The sequence below is a fragment of the Sciurus vulgaris genome (assembly GCF_902686455.1).
Source record: "Sciurus vulgaris genome assembly, chromosome: 6".
Taxonomy (NCBI): domain Eukaryota; kingdom Metazoa; phylum Chordata; class Mammalia; order Rodentia; family Sciuridae; genus Sciurus; species Sciurus vulgaris.
The window spans coordinates 102,870,531-102,893,887 of record NC_136466.1 but is presented as its reverse complement, the minus strand read 5'-3'; the positions used below and the strand labels follow the sequence as shown (position 1 = coordinate 102,893,887).

The 23,357-nt window shown below is 34.2% G+C and overlaps 1 protein-coding gene across 3 annotated transcripts in view; it reads left to right on the top strand.

Annotated features, from left to right (window-relative positions):
* The first annotated feature begins 21 nt into the window (after positions 1-21).
* XRCC4 (X-ray repair cross complementing 4) overlaps positions 22-23,357 on the top strand; it is a 275,312-nt gene continuing 251,976 nt past the window's right edge. For 2 of the 3 annotated variants that reach the window (XM_079145568.1, XM_079145570.1), the window contains exons 1-2: positions 22-155; positions 21,969-22,117. In XM_079145568.1, coding sequence (XP_079001694.1) covers positions 21,979-22,117 — 139 coding nt within the window. In that variant the 5' untranslated portion in view covers positions 22-155; positions 21,969-21,978. Of the gene's footprint in view, positions 156-7,744; positions 7,924-21,968; positions 22,118-23,357 lie in introns of all 3 variants that reach the window. The other variant, XM_079145569.1, reaches the window with a different exon arrangement.

The window sequence follows — 23,357 nt, the reverse complement described above, 5'->3', positions numbered from 1 at the left end:
ACGCAGACCCTAGGATAGGCTTCTCTCTACCGGAAAAGGCGGGACTTAGTCTACATTGTGAGGCCCTGCGGAAGTAGCTGACACTCTCATTGGCTGTGGGCCTTATCTGTGAGAGCCGGCGTTTTGGAGAAGACCGGAAGTGGAGTCACTGAGAGGTAGGGTCCGGAAGTGGCCGCGGCCTCTTTGAATAATAAGTAATATTCTGTTTTTCTTTTTTCTTCCTTCTTTTTCTTTTAATTTTTAAAAATTCTCTTACGTTTACTTCTAAAAGTACGCCCTGCATGAACTTTTACTGCCTCGAGTGTTCATTGTGTGAACTCTCACCTAATGCTTGTGGGTTCTTGGGGAACCCAGGGTTCCAGGCTTCATCCACAAGGCTTACTGCAGTGGGGCCCCCTTTTGATTTTCTCCCCTTGTGTCTGAGTGATTCTTAGAAATACAAAGCGCTTTTGAAATGCTGTGTATTAGTTGTGGGAGTAGGGGGCACTTGAATCCAGGCGATTGTTTTCAGTAGTTTGATACTTTCACCAGCACTTACTTGGCCTTCTTTGTTTCCAAACCTCATCTTTTTGGCGGACTGTCAGTAGGTACCAGGGCTGAAATCTTCTAAGCCCTTTGGGGTTAGGAAAGAACTTTTCTGTAGTAACCTTGGAAAGGAAATGCACATTTCTGAGTGCAGTAATTGATTCGGTATTTTAGAGAAATGATAAACCGGCAACACAAATTACATACCAACTTTTTCTTTTTATCAATAATAGTATTATTGAGTTTCGTCTGATTTTGATAATTCCATTAGATGAAGCTTTCTATTTTAACCCAATTTTTTTTTCTGTGCTTTTTTGGTTGGAGAAGTAGGCACTTTGATATGTTCAAGTTTACGTTGTTCTTCGAATTATTCACAAGTCACAGGAGCAGAGGTTTTCACTCTTTATCCCCTAAACGTATCAGAAAACTATTGTAATTCTGTCTCCAAATGCATGGTTAATTTTAGTTTTTTCAGGCACCATGGGATTTTTTTTTTTTTCAGAATGTTACCAATTCTTTATTTACTCAGAAGGTGAATATGAAGAGTAAAGGAAGCTCATGAGGTGTTGATTAAGGGATTCTTTAATATTTAGGGCAACATGAATAGAAGATCCGCGTTTGCGTTTAATGTGACTACTATTTTGGTAACTGTTGTTTGCTACTATACACAAAGTTTGTTTTTTTGTTTTTAAACCACAATATGTCTTTTATGTGAAGATTGATCATGATCATATGACACTTCAGGGTGATACTTCTGTATGAAGCTATATGCTTCAGGCTTCCTGTATAGAGTACCAGTAAGGAGTATTTATGGGTTATTATTAATTTTAGGCAATAGATTTTTATGTACCACAGCTTCAAAATAATAGAGAACAACATTTACCCGTTATTTTAAAGTTATCTGTGGAGGATCTCGGGTGCCAATGGATGAGACTAAACGTATGTATAATGTTTATTGCATTCATATAAAATAACAAAGTTAATCTGACATGTGGTGAAATCTTTTGGGAGGTGGTAATTAAGCCCCATGATCATTAAGTTAGTAGACACCCTGCTTTTGGTTTTTACTGTTGATGAATTATTTTTAGGTATTAACTTATATCAGTGCCCCAAAGTAATCTTTCTGGCAGTCCTGCTATGGATTCTCAAATCATCTTGGATCATTTTCTTAATAACAAGAAAATTTGACTTCATCATTCCTCTTCTCAAAAATTAATTGACTCTCCTATACCTAGAAGTGTATTTTCAATTTTGGTTCCATGGTTTCACCAGGATCGTATGTAAAAATAGTACATATTTTTATTTTTCTATGGAGATGGTACACAAGCTTTCTCAGAGTTGTGAGGATTAAATGAGTTAATACAAGTGAAACCATTTAGCCAAACATTTGGCATACAGCAAGTACACAGATTGTGTTGGTTATCCTTTTATTTATTATTTTTACAGTACTGGTGTTGGAACCCTGGACCTTGCTCATGCTAGGCAAGCCCTTTACTGCTCAGCTACATGCCTAGCCCTAAGTGTTGGTTATTATTGTGTGAATGACTTACTTCTTTACTGAAATAAAAGCCCCCTGAGTGGAGGAATAATTTTGGAAGAATGACTAAATTGCATGTTAGGCACATAATAAAAGGGTTTTGAATTAAATTGATATTGTTTTTATACCACTAGACCACTTTCTTCACATTTTCTTTTTACTTTGTACCTAGTATTAATTATAGTGTTGATACTTTCACATTAGTTATCTTTTTTTATTATTGATATTCACATATATTAAATGACAGTGATTTTGCTTGCTTTCTCTGATCTTCAAATAGACTCCATAGCCTAAGTTGAGGTTCTTTGTGTTTGAGTGTTTGTCTTTGAGTCCCACCTCCTCTTTTTATTCTTTTCTCCTATGGATCTTGGATTACCACCTGTAAGAGTGCCTATAAAAGTTTTGTTTGATCTGCACTTATTTTTTTCACCTTACAAAATGCTGTTTTTGCCTTGCAAGGTTTTCTGAGATATACTTGTAATTCAGGCTCCTTGAGAGGTTAAGGCAGGAGAATCACAAGTTAATTAGTGAGACCCTGTCTCAAAATCAAATTGAAAAAAACAAAAACAGAAACAAAAAAAGGATAGGAATGTAGCTCAGTGCTTGAGCACTTGCCTGATATGCAGGTAGCCCTGGTTCAATACCCAGTAATAAGAATTGGGGGTTTGGGGGTAGATATACTTCTTTTAGCATTTTTCCATTTGTTTGCTCTTTTCTACAACAAAAATTCTCTAAAGCTTTCTCTATGCTCCATGTCCCAATTTCTCTTTTTCTGTTCGTTTTTTAAAAATATTTTTTTAAGTTGTAGATGGACACAATACCGTTATTTTTAAATTTTTATGTGGTGCTGAGGATTGAACCCAGTGCCTCACATATGCCAGGCAAGCACTCTACCACTGAGCTACAACCCAGCCTTTCTGTTTATTTCTTAAAGCTCTCTCCCATATGGCTGTTGCTTCTGTGCTGCCACAAAATTCTCTCATTAGTGTCACCAGTGACCTGGGTGTTTGTCTTCTGACATCACCATAATTGACTTATCAGTAACCTTGGACACAATTGATCACTCCCTTCTCCGTGATATGTTCTCTTCACTTGATTTCCAGGACCATATTTTCTTGGTTTTCTTTCTACCTCTTTGGTTGCTCCTTTGTCTGTTATGATGACTCTTCTATTCTTCCAAACATTTTATTGTTGAAGTGCTCTACAGCTCAGTCTTTGGTCCCCTTCTTTTCCCTTTTCTTTCCTTGTGATATTATCAAGTCTTTTAACTTAATCATTTGTTTATCAGAAGCTTCCACATTCATATCCTTAGTCCCTTCTCTTTCTGAACTCTAGAATTATATATCCAGTTGTCTACCTCTGCATCATCATTTGTGTATTTATAAGATTTCAAATGTCCCAAATTGAACTCCTTTCCAAATTTTTCCTTTCTCTTCTCAGTTGATGGCAACCCTATACAACCAGTTATTCTGAAGTTATCCTTGAATCCTTTCTTTTATATTTCATCAAAATCCTTGCAAATTTTGTTGGCTTCCTTTATAAAATATACCTAGAATTCAACAGTTTACTACTGTTGCAGCCATTAGTGCCCTGATCATCTTATGCTTGAACTTCTGTTGTTAGCCACCATTATTTCTTTCTTGGATTATAGTAATGCTACTTTATTTAATCACAGTTTATTCTCATAGACTAGCCAGAATGACATAGACTTTATTTAATCACAGTTTATTCTCATAGACTAGCCAGAATTTTAAATATGTCAAAAATTGCATTAAGGTGTAGGACTCTAAAGATAATGTGTTACCCTAGATTAGATTGTGGCTAGAATTCAACAGTTTACTACTGTTGCAGCCATTAGTGCCCCGATCATCTTATGCTTGAACTTCTGTTGTTAGCCACCATTATTTCTTTCTTGGATTATAGTAATGCTACTTTATTTAATCACAGTTTATTCTCATAGACTAGCCAGAATGACATAGACTTTATTTAATCACAGTTTATTCTCATAGACTAGCCAGAATTTTAAATATGTCAAAAATTGCATTAAGGTGTAGGACTCTAAAGATAATGTGTTACCCTAGATTAGATTGTGGAACAAAGAAGGGACATTAATGAAAACAAACAAAACAAAACTATTGAAATCCAAATAAAGTCTAGAGTTTAGTTAATAGCAATGTATCAGTGTTTGTTTCCTATTTTCGATTCATTCACCATGGTACTATAAACTGGTACATTGAAGGAAATTGTATGAGAGGTATATGGGAACTCTGTAACTTTCTTGTATATTCAGAAATAAAGTTTATTTTAGAAGAAGAAGGTAACATGACTTCTTTGTCTAAAAATCTTAATGAGTCCTGATTTGACTTGTCAACAGCTGTATATTGGCCTATACGAACTCATGATCTGTTCTGTAACCTCATGTCTTTGAATTTGCTCCCTCCCTTTTTCCTGCCATACTGGCCACCCTATTTCTTAAATTCACTGGGCCTACTTCTATCTTAGTACCTTTGTTTTGGCTGCTTACTTTACTCAATGTTTTTTTCTTAGACATCCACACAGACAGTTTCTTCACTTCTTTCATCCATTTGCTCAGATGTCACCTTTTCAACAAAGCCTACCTCAGCCTGTTTAAAATTTCAGTTTTGCAACAGTCTACACCCTGCCTCTGTACTCTTGTCTTCTTGAATCTATTTTTTCTTCTTTTACTGTAGTACTTATCAGTATACTATGTGTTTTACATATTTGTTACATGCATATTTAATTGTTTATTTTCTGTTAATATATAAAGCCCATGAAGGTAGAGATTTTTTTTTTAAGCCAAATTCAAAACATTTTTCTGAGGTATAGAAATATTCAGTAGGTTTTGGTTGTGTGAATAAACTTGACCTGAGTATTCAAATTTATAATGGTATTTTTTTTTTTTTATACTGGTGTTTTAACCCGGGGGCACTTTACCACTAATCAAAATCCCCAGATCTGTATTTTATATTTTTAAGTTTTGAGACAGAATTTCATTAAGTTGATGTGGGTTTCATTAAGTTGCTGAAGTTGTACTTGAACTTACACTCCTGCTGCCTCATCCTCCTGATTTGCTGGAATTGCAGGTGTATGTCATCACACCCGACTCTGTATCATTTCTTGCCTCTAAGCCTTTGTTCACACAGACTCTAGAATGCCCTTACTTATTTTTCTTTTACCCCTAAGGCCGTGGACCTATCCATTTCTTCTTTAAGATTGATATTAGATGTAAGTTAAGGAAGCCTTCCTTAGAATGTCCGTCTGACTCAAGCACTACTTTTTAGAGGCATTTTCACCTGGCCTTTGCTTTTCACTAGCTTTTATTATGTTTCTGTTTAGGTGTTTCTATCTCACTAGAGAGCTGAGATTGTCTGGTAGACAATGCTTTAATATATTAATGGCATGACAAAAGACTTTCAATTATGAAGCAGTCAAGATATGATTTCAAACTGAATTTTCTAAGTATAAAATCAATGCTTTATTTGCTTTACCTTGTTTCCTACAAAACAGATGGCTGTCTTTAAAATAAGAGAGAGATTCTTTTTATACAGGTAGGACGTAACTATTACATTTCATAGCCCAAATGACAATTTGCCCCTTTGTCATTTGTGAATCAGCTATCACAGATAAGAAAGTGATGTAGTGCTTTTTATCTAAAACATTGGCTGAAATCATTGACCAAGGGTGCCATCCCCAAATTACTAATGTTGATGATGATTGGTTCCTTTGGGGAGAACTAAACTGTTAAAACTTGATTTGCCAAAAAGAAGAAATCTGTGATAGAATTTAAAACTGCTTATTAGTCATTCATGTTTTGGTTAGATTCCACTACTATCACTAACTATATCGTAGACTTGCTTCTATATCATTGAGAAATCTGAAGGTGCTTATGAGACTTTCCAAAGATTTTATCCTAGTGATATGGACATTTGATCTTAAGGTTGATTCAGACAGTTGCTCTCAAGGATGATTAGTATGTTAATATGATTTCTGACACTTAGCACAAAAATTAGGTAAATACATTTCACATTTGAAACACTCTTTAATCTTAGATAATGAACCAGACTTTGCAGCAATTCTTTGTACTGAATTCAAACTGTCCCCTCTGAATATCATTATCATTACTGCAGCCTATAAACCAGCAGAAGGACAAAGGGAAATTTCTCCTTTGCCCTCTGAAAGTTTGCTGGTATAAACTAACAAAGATTTAAAAGGAGAAGAGGCATTCAAATTTATTAAAATGCAAAAGGGAAAAATTCATAGTCAGGGGAGATCACATCAGTTTGATTATTCTACGGCCTCAGATGATTCAGAAACTTACATACCCTTTTTTTTATATAGGTAAGAGGGAGAGTATGGAAAGTCAGAACAGTAAATGATTTTTTAGGTGGACTGGTTGGGTTTGGAGTACATATGATGGCCTCAGACCAAGTCTCTGACCTGTAGGACACAGTGATTTGTTAGTGAACCTTTTTAGGGCCCAACTAGAAAACAATGGTGTGGAAAAAGTCGGTACAGGTGTGTTGACAGACTGCAGTCTCTCTTCCTGTGATGTGAGTTTAGTTAATGGAAACTTGTAGAAAGAACTAGAGGTAATTGTTTTCTTCTTCCAGACTCTAAGCAGACAAGTAGATATCAAAGGAAAACCTCTTACATCATTTGCTGTTTCCTAAGTTCCTTTAATTTAAAATAACCAACCCACCAGGACTCCTTCACCTATGTATTATATCTATCTTTACCCAGACTAACAAAATAGGAGATAGTTTAATTCTATGAATCTTGAGCTGGCTTCAGCTCAATACCTTAATAATAGGATTGAAGTGATGATTAGACTTGGGATTAAGTAATCAAAAACTGTTGTATCCTGAATACACTGTTGTATCCTGAATTTGTGTGCCTCTTACAGAACTTTTCTAACCCAACAGAAGTGACCAAAATATTGAAATAGCATTCTGCCTTGTCTAAGAGGATGCTATTAGCTTATCTGTGGTTTTATCTGAGCAGTGAACAAAAAAATTATTGGATAAGGAAAGACATCAATTGAAATAGAAATGAGTAATTGCTAAGAAGTAGGTACAAGCAATGTTGAAGAAACTTATCAAAGTCTTGACAGTATAAACGTTGACATACTGAGATGTGTCAATATTTACCACAGAATTTGGAAGTTTCTGTTAAAGTTGTGGCCCTAGCCTTGAAGAGAGTTTATCAATAAGTAAAGAACATGTTCAAATGAACAGCTGCTCAGAGAAAATAGGATTATATTTGAGTACACTTAAAAAGTTGAAGTTTAAAAGTTTATGATGATGGACTGTGTTGTAGCTCAGTGGTGAAGCACTTGCCTGGCACGTGTGAGGCACTGGGTTCAATCCTTAGCACCACATAAAAATAAATAAATAAAATAAAGGTATTGTGTCCATGTACAACTAAAAACATTTTTAAAAGTCAGTGATGTTTCTTTGGCAATTTATTGGTAGATGCTTTTACTATATAGTTTAATATAGTTCCATATATGGGTTATTTTAAGTGGTTTTTAAAAATGACAGCACAGTTGTTATTTGTAACTGTAAATTAGTTTTGCTGTGATTCTCACCTATAAATTAAGAAATCTTGCTTTGACATTGTGTTTAGGAAACAGTTTCTCATTTTTTAACATTGTTCTTGTAGGGAAATTGGCTCAAGTTATGACTTAGATATTGCTTTTGAGAACCAAAAGTTTGTGCGCTGAGAACTTTGCAAATAGCAAGAGAGAAACAAATTTCTGACGTTTAGATGTGGTGAGGAAATCTGTCTTGGTTCTCATTATCTGACAACTATATCTTAGAAGAAAGCCTGTGGAAAAAAGAGTAAGTAAAGTTGATATGTTTGATTGAATATCACAGATGAACACTGTTAATTCCCATTTGAAAATCAGTGTAACTTAATAAAAAACAATTGGATGCAAATTAAACATTTGTAGCTTTCATATCAAGTCACTGAAATCACACCAGCAATTGTACATCTCTTTTGCAGGTGTCTAGAAGAAGGTTAAACTTAACATTCTTTGAATGACAGTCCTAAAATAGCCCTGGAAGATCATACAATTTGGGTTTCAGGACTTTTGCTCTCATTGCTTCTTTTCTGATGGCGTTTACATAGTAATTTAATCATTTAGCCACATTATGATATTACATTTGTATTGTGAAGAATGAATGAAAAATAACTCGAAACTGGGCATAGTAGCACATACCTACAATCTCAGCATGTCCAGAGGCTGAGTCAGGAGGACTACAGAAGCCAACTTTTGTAACTTAGTGAAACCCTATCTTAAAATACAAAAAGGTGTGGGGGTGGTGGAAATGCAGCTCAGTGGCATAGCACTTTGTCTAGTATGTGTGAGGCCCTAGGTTCAAAAAAAAGGTTATCCTGTACCATTGGTCTACCTGTCTATTTTGGTGCCAATACCATGCCATTTTTGTTACTATTGCTCTATAGTAGAGTTTAAGGTCTGGTATTGTGATACGTCCTGCATTACTCTTCCTACTCAGGATTGCTTTGGCTATACTGGATCTTTTATTCTTCCAGATGAATTTCATGGTTGCTTTTTCTGTTTCTATGAGAAATGTCATAGGAATTTTAATTGGAATTGCATTAAATCTGTATAGTGCCTTTGGAAGTATGGCCATTTTGATAATATTAATTCTGCCTAACCAAGAACATGGGCGATCTTTCCATCTTCTGAGATCTTCAATTTCTTTAGTGTTGTAGTTTCATTGTAGTGATATTTCACCTCTTTGGTTAGATTGATTCCCAAGTATTTTATTTATTTTTTTTTTTTGAGGCTCTTGCGAACGGAGTTGTTTTCCTCATTTCCCTTTCAGATGTTTCATCGCTTATGTATAAAAATGCTTCAGATTTATGCGTGTTGATTTTATATCCTGCTATTTTGCTGAATTCACTTATGAGAACTTTTCTGGAGGAGTTTTTTGGATCCTCTAAGTATAGAATCATGTCATCAGGAAATAGTGACAGCTTGACTTCCTCTTTTCCTATTTGTATCCCTTTAATTTCCTTAGTCTGTCTAATTGCTCTGGCTAGTATTTCAAGGACAAGGTTGAATAGAAGTGGTGAAAGAGGGCATCCCTGTCTTGTTCCAGTTTTTAAAGGGAATGCTTTCAGTTTTTCTCCATTAAGAATGATGTGGGCTTAGCATAAATAGCCTTTACAATGTAGAGGTAAGTTTAAAAAGAAAAAAGGGTTAGAGATGTAGCTCAATTATAGAGTACCCTGGGTTCAGTCCCCTGTACCGCAAGAAAAAAAAAAAATAAGAAATTAAGAAAAGGAAGAAAAATAAAATTGAGATCATATAATGTCAGAATCTACATTTGTTTCTATAAACATGAAAAAACAAATTTGCTTATAGTTTATAAAAGGAAACCTTTCCTCAGTTTTATTGGTCAAAAACAGAAAAAGTAGTTTTAAAATGTAAATTTACTAGCTCCTTCCTTCAGAGAGAATTTGCCAGTATTCTGAGATAAGTTGCTGAATTTTAAGGTGCATATATTAGACTTATTAATTGGTGACTTTTAAAAATTTGGAACACCCTTTTTTCTATGTAAGCAAGACTTGTATCTGTGTTTGAATAGATATTTATGGGCCATATGCAAAATATTCTCTCTGGTCTCCTTGAACCAGTTATTCATTCTGTAGTGATAATAAAAATGTGTTTTCAGAATCTCAGGTGTTTTTGATTTGATAAGATTGTAAGTATATTAAGCTGAAAATGAAAAACTTTTCACTTGTTAAATATGAACTTAATATAATGTTTCCCAAAGTGTACAGCTTATACCACTGATATGTATTTTACTTAATAATTTTTTTGTAGGTACTTGAGATAATTGAGGTAGAATTATGTCATTTCCTGAAGTTCACATAATGAATAGTAGTGAGGATTTACATTGATAACTGTCTTTTCCCTAAATCTGGTGACACAAGGAAGCTTAAGCAAATTGGAATTCCTTGGCCTCATAATTAAAACATTCATGGTAAGGTCTGTGTTCTGGTGAACCAAAAATCAGGTCTGAGCTATTGTCTACCTCTCAATTCTGTTTTCTAATATGTTGATTTTGTTCTTAAAAGCTCTAGACTCACAGCATCATAACATCAAATAAATAGGGAAATATCTATGTCCTTTGTAATGTAAATAGAAGCCTTGAAATTGAGCTTCATTGGTTTTAGTTCATAACTTGAATCATGTGCCTGTCTGAATTATCACTGATCCTTTATTTAATAGGATAGAATGTTGGTTTAGTTTAGGTCTCTGTTCTACCCCTGGAACCAGAGTCAGTCTGTTCAAGACCTGTGGGCTGAGAATGGCAGAGGTGGGAGTCATTCAAAAGTTTGTTGCTACAGTGAAAAAAGAGTCTGCATTGGATAGCAAAATTAGCAAATTCTCTGCAAAAATGGAGTGAATGAGCACTTTCAAACTAACATGCTGTGGACATGGACCATGGCACTGATGGCATTGTGTGACCAGTACTTAGTGATAGCTAACATTATTGATTTAACCAATTGGGATTCTGTGTTTTTTTAAGGCAGTGAAAAGGAAAAATATTAGTACAGATTAAATGCATAAATTAAATGAATTTAGCTATTTGAGTTAGGACCATTTTTTGGTTATGTGCCAGGGATTAGGTAATATGTATTTAATTTGTATTGGTCGTATCAAATGTATAAGATTGCATGATTCTAATTATATGCTACAAGATGGAAAATATGGAAAATATCAATATTCTTACTGCTTTTTTAACTTTTTGAGTATTACATGCTATGATTACTGTATTATATGCTGTGATTAAGGATATACATAAAGTGGCTCATTGAATGTTTTGTTATGTTAATTTTTCATGCATTTGGATGTTAAGAAAAAGTTCAGTACAACCAATTTTATGCACACACACACATGTACACATATATACACATATACATACTCACACACACCAGGAATTAAATCTAGGGGCCCTTAACCATTAAGCCACATCTCCAACCCTTTTTATATTTTTATTTTGAGACAGGGTCTTGCTAAGTTCTTAGGGCCTTGCTAAATTGCTGAGGCTGACTTTCCAGTTGCTATCCTCCTACCTCAGCCGTTGTTATTAAATTCATATTGAATTTTTTTTGCATCAGTATTTCATAGGTAGTGGTCTAGAGAGAATTTTATGAGTTTTATCAAGAACACATTTAAACTAATGTTATGAGATTTTTCTATTTATGTTGCAAAGTACATTAAGTTTTGTTTCGAGAGTTATTACAGGAAAGAAAAGCCAGAGAAAGGGAGGAAAATACTTGAATTTATTAACTTTTTTTGGCCGTAAATCAGTAATTACTTTAGTAATTCTTCACCTCTTCAGTTTTGAAAAAAACATTGTTAGGAGTTCCTATAGTTTCTTGAGCCATATAAAAATTCAAAAAATATTTTTGTTTGGGATTCCATTAATTCTTTCCATTACTATGAGAACTATTAGGCTGTATACTTTGAAAATTCCATTGTTAGAATAAAATAAAACAGATATATGGGAATACATTATAATAATCTTATGTAAAGAACTATGCCTGTAATATTTGAAGTCTCAACATGGGAAATTCTAGATTCTACATCAACTCAAGGCTGAGATCTGTGTTATACATTGTTTTAATTTGTTCACAGGTCAAGCAAGATGGAGAACATTGAAAGAAAAAAGGTAGCAATAGTTCTATTACCTTGATAGTAACGTGAGAAAATTTACAGAGAAGGCTGAGAGCCAGGAATTGAGATCAACTATGAGATTTATATAGAATCCATCCAGAGTTGAACTTCTATGGAGTATTTTGGGTAGGCTAGATTTGCATGCACTTCCAGCCCTTCTCAATCTGGCTATATTTATGTTTTCTCATTTTGACCTCATAATGAACACATCGATGGTAAGGATGTTTTGTTAGGGATTCCATTAATTCTTTCTATTAGTATAGAAACTATTGGACTGTATACTTTGAAAAGCAATATATGTCGATACATGTTTGGACTAAAGGTTATTATCTGAGCTAATAGACTGAGAAGGGAGAACTTAGAAAGGTCTGTCTGCCTAGATTCTTCTTGATTTCTAGTTTAACCCTTCTTCTTCTGAGGTATGGGGCAGGATCAGTTAGAGAATTTCTGTTTGGCCAGCTCTTACATGGAAAGGTAGAGGAAGCTTAGAGTAATATTTCTAGGTTTTTATGACTGATTTTGGGGGGAGGGATAGTGGTTCTAGTTTCTATGACTTCTACTTTCTGTGGCCTGCCTTTGGGGAGAAAGGAAAGCAAAGAAAGAAGGGAAGGAGAAGGATAGAAAGAAAATTGACTTCTGAGGTTCTTCCACTATCCTTCAGTTCAAATGACATAGCATGCTAAAGTGCCATACTTTGGGGTATTCATTTTTGAGGTCCAACTGTTCATTCAAATGCTGTGGAGACCACAAAGCAAGGGAGTCCAAGAAATTGGTATTGGAATTCCGAAGTTATCAACGTTCCATTTCAAAGAGTACTACCTACATACTCTTTGCTTCCTGCTGAGTGATTCAGTATGCATACTTCAACCCTTGCTGTTTAAGAGAAAACTGGCAGAGACTTTCTGAGTATAATTATCCTTATATCCACTCCATATTATACAACTCCAGATCACCTCCCTCCCCAGTTTCTTGAAGGAATAAGATGAGTGACACCTTGTTGGCAGATCTAAAACTGTTTCAAGCCTTGAAAAGATGAGTAGATTTTGACAGCTGTGGACCGGTGGTGGATATTTCAGGATGTGGAATAGCATAAGCAGAAGGCAATAGCAATGATGGATTTAGAACCCTTCCTAATCATCCTTTAAGTCTTAGACTCCCTTTCTCCCGAAACCTTTCTATGAGTTTTCAGTCCAGGTATGACTCATCTGGTTTCTCCTGTCACCTTTTATTACCCTGTTTTGTCTCTCACCAGAGTGTTGTAATATGATTGACTGTCATTATGAGAGCAAAAAATGTTTTGATATCAGAAGATATACCTTTTTTATTCGTGTACAATATTATTTTATAATATTCTTAATACCTGGCATAGTACCTTGCATCTGGCAGGATTTAAGTAAGTATTTATGCCTGATTAGTTGCATTGTCAAAAGTCACTAGCAATTAGAGAAATACAAATTGAAACAACACTGAGATTTCATCTCACTCCAGTCAGAATGGCAATTATCAAGAATACAAGTAACAATAAATGTTGGTAAAGATGTTGGGAAAAAGGTACACTCATACATGGCTGGTGGGACTGCAAATTGGTGCAACCTCTCTGGAAAGCAGTATGGAGGTTGCTCACAAAACTTGGAATGGAACTACCATTTGACCCAGCTATACCACTCCTCAGTTTATACCCAAAGGACTTAAAATCAGCATACTATAGTGATGTGGCCACATTGATGTTTATAGCCACTCAACTCACAATAGCTAAGCTATGGAACCAATCTGGTTGCCCTTCAATAGATGAATGAATAAAGAAAATGTGGTACATATATCCAATGGAATATTACTCAGCCATAAAGCAAAATGAAATTATGGCATTTGCCAGTAAATGGTTGGCACTGGAGAATATCATGCCAAGTGAACTAAGCCAATCCCCCAAAATCTAAAGGCAGAATGTTCCCTCTGATATGTGGGTGCTGACTCACAGTAGGGGTGAGGGGTGGAGGTTCACTGGTTTGGGGTGGGTCTGGTGGAGAATGGGGGGAAGGGCGGGTAGATGGGAATGGGAAAGACAGTAGAATGAATTGGACATAACTTTCCTATGTTCATGTATGAATACACGACTGGTGGAACTCCACATCATGTACAACCACAAGAATGGGACGTTATGTTCCATGTATGTGTGATATGTCAAAATACATTCTGTTGTGTATAACTAAAAATAACAAAAAAAGTGAAAAAAGAGTCAATTTGTGAGAAACAACTTGGTCTTTTAGCCAGTGACAATGAAAAGCATTAGATTTGTCAGGTAAAGATACCCTGTTCTAAGGGCTTTAGGACAAAGAATTTCAGACCCAGTAGAGGTTTCAAATTGATGTCTTTAAAATTTGGAGTAAAATTGTCATCACTCTGAGGTATTTTCTAGCACAAACAACCAGTTCTGTGATTCTTCAGTACCAAGTGAATGTCCAACAATTCAGTACTGATGTCTTCTCTCTAGTATTGGTATCAGGTCCCACAGGTTAATAGAATTAGACTCAAGACTGCCCTCGCTTCAGATGCCAATTACAAGTCCTAGGACACCTGTATTTCTGACCAGCTGTCTGTAAGTCCCATGAACCTCCTCTACAGGTCTGATAATTTGCTGAATGGCTTACAAACCCCAAGAAAACGTGTGTGCGCACGCGCACACACACACACACACACACAAACTCACACTATGCATGTATATCTTTATTGGATTAGTATAAAGGGTACAGTGGAGGAGTGCCAGATGGAAGGTCATAGGTATAAGAGCAAAGAGCTTTCCATGCCCCCTAGGTACTGTACCCTCCCAACATCCAGATATATTTATCAATCTGGCAACTCTTCATATCTCCTTGTTCAAGAGTTCATAGAACTCAACATCCAATACCAGAGTTGGGAGTGGGAATGGGCTGAGGGGTAGAGGAGGACTGAAAGTTGCAGGTCTCTAATCATTTTGTCTTCCTGGTGACCAACTCCCTATCTGAGGCTTTTCAGGGGACCAAGTCTTAAGTCACCTAATAGCATAAACTCAGGTGTGGTTCAAAAGAATTCAGGAAGAATAAAAAGTCATTTCTATCCTTCAGGAAATTCCAAGGGTTTTAGAATTCTATGTCAGGAACCAGGGCAAAGACCAAATTTATTATACTGTACACAACAGTGTTTTTTAAAACAGTAAACCAAAATGTATTAAGCCAGGTGACTTCTGCATAAAAAAATTAGGGATTTGTCACAATTTCTTTCGTAATTAGAATGGCAGACCAGCAAAGGGTCAATACTTTCCCTTGCTGACAGTCTATTTTGTAGTAGATACCAGTATTATAAGATCACTTAATAGTTTTCCAGACTGCCTCACTCCATCCCTCATACAATGCATGCTTATGGGTTTATATCTGATCTACATGGAAGTATTAGAACTTGCACTTTGCTAAAGAGAAAAGGGCTTGGTTTGAAGTTTAGGTACAAAGTTTTTCAGTTTAAGAATGCATCACTCCAGGGAACTCAAAATATAATCTTTTGCTTATATCTTGATTCTTCTACTAGTTGTCTGAAATATGTTCAGGGGTATATGGTTGAAAATGGCTTACAAATTGCAATCTGGGAAATAAATATGTAATTACTCATCCAAGTAGGATAAATACGCATATCCTGTTTAAAACTCTTAACTATTATTTGAACAATATGAAACTGCAGTTTTTATGTTAAAATTTTTTAAACATTGGCAATTTCATGATTCCAAGTATATTTGTATATTGAATTATATAGTGTTGACAATTGAGACTATGTTATAGGATCAGCCCCATCCCAAGATTAACTCCCATTTGTCTTGAACCCCAGTCTTGTCATTCAGGCTCTTGTTTTCATTTATAAGTAGGCAGATAAATGGTACAATTGTAAATAAATGGTGGGTCTGTGAGTGGGAGGAAAACGTACAGTGCAAGTCTTGTTCCTTTTCCATACAAGCACTTTTAGTTACATTTCAGTTCTCAGTAACACATTTTTCGAGTAGGAGAAAAACTATATGTGCTTAGCTGATGGTATTTCATGATGCTTGCTTTCTTCTGAAATTAAAACATTAGAGAGGTATAAAAACTTTTGAGGGCTGGGGAGATAGCTCAGTTGGTAGAGTGCTTGCCTCGTAAGCACAAGGCCCTGGGTTCAATCCCCAGCACCGCAAAGAAAAAACAAATAAAAAACTTTTGAGGCTTAAGAAATAATTACAAAGTTCTCATTGAAAAAAGGCTGTTGCTTAGTTAATTCTGTATTTCATGATCCTGTTTTGTTCTATTAAGTGTCATTCTTATATGAAACTGAAATGTTCCTGTGATAGTCTAGAAAATTTATAAAATGAGAAGTGTACTCATTTTTTCTTGAGTTATTTGTAATTGAGAGCAGCCTTTTGATGAATATGAAGGAAGTCATAGTCTTGGAACTTTAAGTCCAATTTTAAGGACATCCTTCATCCAGATCTTCAATTCAGTGGAGGAAATTCATTCAAACATTAGGTCATTTTATTGCTTTTTCACATTTCTAGAGTAAAAGAAAAGAAAAAAATGCAGAGGAAGAAATTGCTGAAACTAAAGATTATTAATGGTGTTAGTAAGACATAGGCAGAGGAGGTGATCAATAATGTATTTGTAATGGGAGCCTTTGGCATTCCACAGTCATAAGAGGTAATTGAGAATAGACTGATGGCAAAGATGCCTTATTTTTTAGATTTATAGTTCTAATGTTATATTCTTGAAGCATGAAAGTAATGTCTTTCTTGAGTGTCAGCTGTATAGTTCAAGTTTTTGAACAAGATTGTGTTAACAGTTGTTAACTGTATTTTACTCCCTGGGGGTGATCAGCTGATTTGATTTTCTAGAACATGGAGCTTTCAGTTATAAAACAGGGCAAATTCCAGGCAAACCTGGACAAGTGGTTGGTTACCTTACTTTCATTTTGAAATTAGAATGAAATCATTCCTGACATGATTAGATGGTATTTAATAATACTGTAAAGTGTTTATCTTTAAAATTTAGAAAATTTTAATTTGAAAATATCTTAGGAAAGTACTTTTTCTATACAAGGGTTGCTTGATATGTTTGTTCCTTTGGAAATAAGCAATTTGCTTTGTGTTATTGTTTTGTTTATTGTGTTGGAAATACAGTAAATTGGTTTTTTAAAATCTTAATTTACTCTTTAGTAACTCTTTAGTGAACTCTTGCTATTAATAATGGAAATGCTTGGAATGAATTATTAAGTTAAAAAAACTTCAGTGTGGGAATTCTGACAAAAAAGTTAAAAATGATTTGTACTTTAAAAAACAAAGCATAGATAATAGTCTTTTTCTTTGCCTTTTGTTTTCTTGAATAATTGTATGATGGTTGTCTTTTCAAAAGTAAATAGTGTTGTGATTGTTTTATCAACCTTTCTTTTATCTAACAACTATATATATTTTCCTATATATATTTATATATACACATACATACACATACACACATATATATATATTCCTGCCTTTTGAATTTTTAATATAGGAATATATACACACACACACATAGGAATTTTATATATGGGAATATACATATATTCATATATATATATATATATTCCTGCCTTTGAATTTTATAATATGATAGGATATTTGAAAATCCTGTGACCATACTTTGGTCTTGCAATTACATTTTCTCTCTCTCTCTCTCTCTTAAAATAGGTCATACAGAATGATGTGACCAGGATTCTAATTACAGACTATTAACAGTTTGTGCTGTGTGCTAATCTTTATTCTGAACTCACTTTAGGTATCAGTCTACTCTTCTCAACAAGGGACACTTAAGTTAATTGCTTCATTAGAAACATGCATTTATCCCTTTTTGATCTGTAAGTACAAGTCCTTGGCAGAGTTGCAGAAGTTTGAACACCTGCAGCCCAAGCAGCTTGAAAAGAAGCCATAACTAACTCTAATGGAAAATAAAAGAAGTTCAAGTTCAAAATGGTGTTATCAATGATATAGTGTTGTAACTATCTTGAGGTGACCTAAGAGTTGGCTTCTGCACTGTTCCTTATCAGCATCCAAAAGGGCATACAAAATTCTTTGTAAACTAATTTAAAAAGTGTCTTGTTTATTCAGAAGCTACTGTGAATGGTATTTGTTCAGAATGAAGATCACATCAGTTGCATACCAGCCAGCAACTTATTTCTCTTCTGAGAGAGGCCAAGTATCAAAGACACAAAGTACTAAAGATAAGCTCCTCAATTCTCAACTGTTCTGAGCTCTAAATAAAGCTACTGATGTACAAATTGGGGTGGGACCCAAACTTTCCACCTGCAGTCTTGTCTTAGATCCTTGGCTTTGACTGGGAGGGGTACTGATACTACCATGAACTTTAGTGCCCTTAGAAAACAAAACACAGGCTTTCTCAATAGCCCTAATCAATCAGTCCCTCTGAAGAGGATTCCACCTCCTTTCTTTAAGTAGTCTCAGGGCAAAAAATTATAGCTATTGACATTTACAGGGTTGGTGAGAGCAAAGAGATGGTTGATTTGTTCTTCCTGAATCTTAAAAGGTGTGTGTGTGTGTGTGTGTGTGTGTGTGTGTGTGTGTGTGTGTGTGTGTGTGTGTGTGTGTGTGTGTGTGTGTGTGTATTCGTATTCCCAGGGGATGGGGAGGCGAGGAAGGAGGATGGCAAGTTCAAAGCCAGTCTCAGCAATTTAGCAAGGCCCTAGGCGACTTTGTGAGACCATCTCAAAATAAATAAAAATGACTGGGATATGTCTCAGTGGTTAAGCACCCTTGGTGCTTAAAACAAAAACAAAAACAAAAACAACAAAACAAAAACCGGTTCAAATAGTATATACTTTTAGGAAATTAAGACAACTTCATTTAAAGAAAAATTTCTGAGACTACTGAGGCAAAAAATACTGTGGATGTTGAGTTGTCACATGTGAGTGATTAATATGTGAAGTAGTTAAATTTGGTTTATAATTAGCATCCAAATTCCAAATGTGAGTGTACTGAAATAATAGACTCTTTAAAATAAAAATCTTAATTTTGTGGTGGGTACCTAGAATAAATCAAAAAATTGAAAAACATTTGAAAAGTGAATAATTTGGAGATATTTTTGAAACTAATTTGTTCTCCAGTTGTCTTTTAACATTATGGAAATTAAAACCCTTTTATATTACTGTGAAGGTAGAATGAGTGACTGACAGGCATCTGTAATATTAAATTTTAAATGAATTTTGCTATTATTAGAAATTTGTTACTTGTTCCAAATTTGGTTAAAAAATAGTAACGAAACCAATCACTGTTTTAAAATAATTTAAAGTGCTGTATTTTGCTTTCACAAAGTTAATGTTAAAATAGCTCTGGTTCTTGAGGCATGTTTGAAAAGAAATGACCCAGGTAAGTGTCACACACATCTGCATGTGTGTGTGCGTTTGCATATAAATACTATATAGGCAAAAAATGTTTTTTTTAGTATTCTTTGTAACCTTAGCTCCTAGAAACAATTAAGAGTTTTGAGCCCATTAAAATTATGTGAGTCTCTAACTATATGTGATTTTCAGTGATTGGTATTGAAAAGCAATAACACATATTTTACAGTAATTGAAAGCTTACAGAGCATGTGAATAATTTTTTGAATGTTAAGAATATTGAAATATTGATCTAAAAGGAAATATTTACAAGTGAATAAGGTAATCCCGATATAAGCACATCTGGGCAAAGAGGACTTCATTGTAGGAAAAAATTTTGAATGAAGTCTTTCAAATATATATTTTTAAATTCATTGATTATGATGTCAGGTATACACATTTAAATATTTTACATGCTTAATTGAGGGGTCTACAAGTATTATTTTGCAATTTGTTTTTCATTGGTAAGAATAAATTGTTTTCCAAATAAACTTTGGATAGAAGTTAGGATGATTGCTAATTTATTGATTTGAAGGGGTCTTATACTCTTAATTTTAGATTTTTTTTCTTTCATGTTGGGATTTTATTTGAATTCTTATGCTCTTTATAGTAATTTAGCCTTGCTTTGTGAAGTGCTAAACTGGGCAATTTAGTGAGACCTTGTCTCAAAATACAATAATAAAAGATTTGGGGATATAGCTTAGTTGCCTTGGGTTAAAAAAAATGATGAAAATGTACTAAATTATAATTAAGAGCTTCTTTTCACTTATAAACTACCATTATGAGTAACATGGTAGCTCAGAGTGAGGGAAGATACAAAACATATATCTATAAAAGAATTCATTCAAAATATTCAAAATAAAAAAACAATCCAACAAAAATATTTTAAAAACAGATTAATAATAGTAAGAAAATGAAAATGGAATAAAAAACATTGGCAAGATTGAATAGATACTTCACAAACTAGTATATTTAAATGTCTAATAAATATATGAAAAGGGCTCATTATCCATTATTCATTAGGGAAATATGAATTAAAACCTATGTAATACTACTACATGTCCACAAGGATAGTTGAAATGAAGGATTTGAAGCAACCGGAATTTTCATATATTGATTTTAAATTGATAAACCCTTTTAGAAAATTGTTGGTTGTCTCAATGTAGGCATATCCTCTGATCCAGCATTCCAACATAGGGATATACCAAACAGTAATGCATAGATATTTGCCAGAATGTTTATGGCAGTACTATTTGTAATAGTCAAACTAATCTACCAAATGCCTATTATTGGATATTGGATCAATAAAGTTTTCTATATTCATAATGGAAAACTGTAGCCTTGAGAATGATATACAACTCTTAAAAACAAAATGGATGAATCTCTCAAACACAATGTTAAGCAAAAGAAGCCAGGCACAAAATAGAAGATGCTGTAAAATTATTTTAAATTTCATAAAGTACAAAAACATTCAAAATTCTAATCTTCATTAAAGAAGTTTTGGGGAGGTAGAGATGGAGAGAGAATGTGAGAATTAATTCTGCTTCTTGATATGGGTCCTGCCTTACATGCATTTGTTCAATTATAAAATTCATCAAGTTGTATTGTTATTACATGTTGTTGAGTGGGGGGCTCAGACCTAGGAAACAGATTTGGGATCCCTGCAGGTGGAAGAAGATACAAGATATAGTTAGGCTAGTAGACATGCTTTATTCAGAGGTGGCAACAGCCTCCAGCCTCCAGCTTCAGATTTAGCCCACAGCCAGTTCCATTTTGCACCAGTGGGTTTCATTTAGACCTCCCACCCCCACCCCAGCCTTTTCCATAGACCTTTTTATATGCAGGCCAAAGAAGGCACACTGCCAACAGGTCACCTAAGTGGACACATGTTCACATGCAAATGATCATGACCCTGAGTACATATACTGAATCAGAGTGTTTCTGACCCTAACCATAACAGCTGATTCATGGCCTTAGTCACACACTGAAAACAATACAGCCTGCTGGAAGCCTCAGCTAGGGACCTGATTATAGTCATTTGGGGCCTGCCTCAACAGTACGTTTATTTCTGTCTAAAATAAATGAATGAATGAATAAATAAATGAGTGAATGAAAATTTATTGGTCTCGGGCCGTGATAGTTTGCTATTACCCATGCATGTATCTATTACAAGGTGTTCTTGTCTCAGGGAACAGTGTAACTGACCCTGGTCACAACTTAGAGAAGGCAACTGTTTAGTTTTGAGATTTTCTTTTCCTATGATTTATTTTTACCCTTCTTTTTTCATTCCTCCAGACAGACTTCCTCCTTACTAATTATGGTTACATTATAATTGTTTAGATTACTTCCAGGTCTTTCACACAAGTTCTGGTGACCCACTCACTCTTTCTCTATCTTTCTTTCTTCCTTTCTTTCTTAGTAGAGAAAGAGAAAGAGACTATTGATTCTTGGGAAAGGGAAAAGTGAAATCTACTTTTCATATTGTTGAGATGGTAATTTTTACTTAGCTTCATTACTTGGGCTAATCTTTTGCCATTTGTGGTATTCTGTATTTCTCATTTGTTAAAACCATGATTTGATATTGAACAAGAGTATGATTTATTGAGTTCATGATTGACTCTATTATATGTTATTTTTTTGTTTTGTTTTACTTATTTCCTTGGCATTTATGTTGCCAAGGGACTAGCATAAAAAACATCACCATTTGATAAATAAAGTTTATTTTAAGAATACTAATTTTATCTTTCATAACAGGTAATCAGAAATGGAGAGAAAAGTAAGCAAAATCTGTCTTGCCTCTGAAGCCAATATAATTCATTTTCTACAAGTGTCTTGGGAGAAAACACTAGGATCTGGTTTTGTTATTACACTTACTGATGGTCAGTCAGCATGGACTGGGACAGGTAATATTAAAAACAAATTTTTAAAATGTAAAATTTAAATAATGTGCTATTCTTCAGTCCTCAGTGACACTTCAAATTATAGTTTCTTCAATAGATATGCATAAAACTAGTTACTTTTACTTGTAGTGGTACTCAAGTTTATATGCAGATTTGTAACATTTAATACTATTTTCCATAATTGTTATAAATAAAGAAATTAGCAGTTACCCAACTAATTCTGATTACCATGTGAGTCTTAATACTTGAACTTGGTCAGAATTCTGAAATAATCTCTTAATATAAAATATGACTAGTACCTTTAGCATGGATCTCCTCTTGGGACCCCAGGGAAATATTGGGAGGCAGAGGAAGCAGGTTGCTGGATCAAAAGTTTGTGTTGGATTGTGGTCCCGGAGTTTTCTTTCTACTTCATCCACTTATGTAGTTTGAATTCCAATGAGCATGTACTATATTTGGAACAAAACAGAACTATAGCCTAAAACTTTATAATGCAAGGGTGAAAACCATATATAGGATTTTGACTATTTTATAAAATATAATTTTAATTTTTTAAATCTTTGTTGATAATCTTTTAACAATGCTGATAACCCTTAAATTGTAGTTGGAACATTGAAGGTATAAAGTCAAAACATTTAGAATTGTTTTACTAATGGAGCAAAGTTTAAATACTCTTATAAAGTATTTTATTAAAACATTTTTAAAAACTTTCTATAGTTTTGAAGTAATTTTTAGAGTTATGTTGTGATATTTTACTTTATTTTTATTACTTTACATGCTAGTTGTATCTTCTAAATTATGATATACTTCTCCAAAATTTCTTTCATGTTTTATGCCTTTCAGTAATCATTTCTGTTCAAATTTTAGGGGCAAACTAAGCATGTAATATTGATAATTATTTAACCATTTTATAATTAAAATACATTGTAAAATTCTGTTTTATTCAGTCAAGCTGAATTTACATTCGCAGCTTTTTTATTTGTCTTTTATGACAATAAAAAGTGTTAATGTAAGGATTACTGTAAAATAAAGAAATATCAAGGGTAATATTTGTAATATTCATTATGGTATCTATTTAAGCCATACATTTCTGTGTAAGAGAAATCAGTAGTTGATTGGTTGTTGCAGTGTAGGAGTGGAAGAAGATATGTCAGGCTAACTATGGTGGTGAAATTGTATGACAGTTCTTGTTTTAGGGTGAAGAGGTAAAACATGGCTACAAACCTCAGCAATGTAACATGCT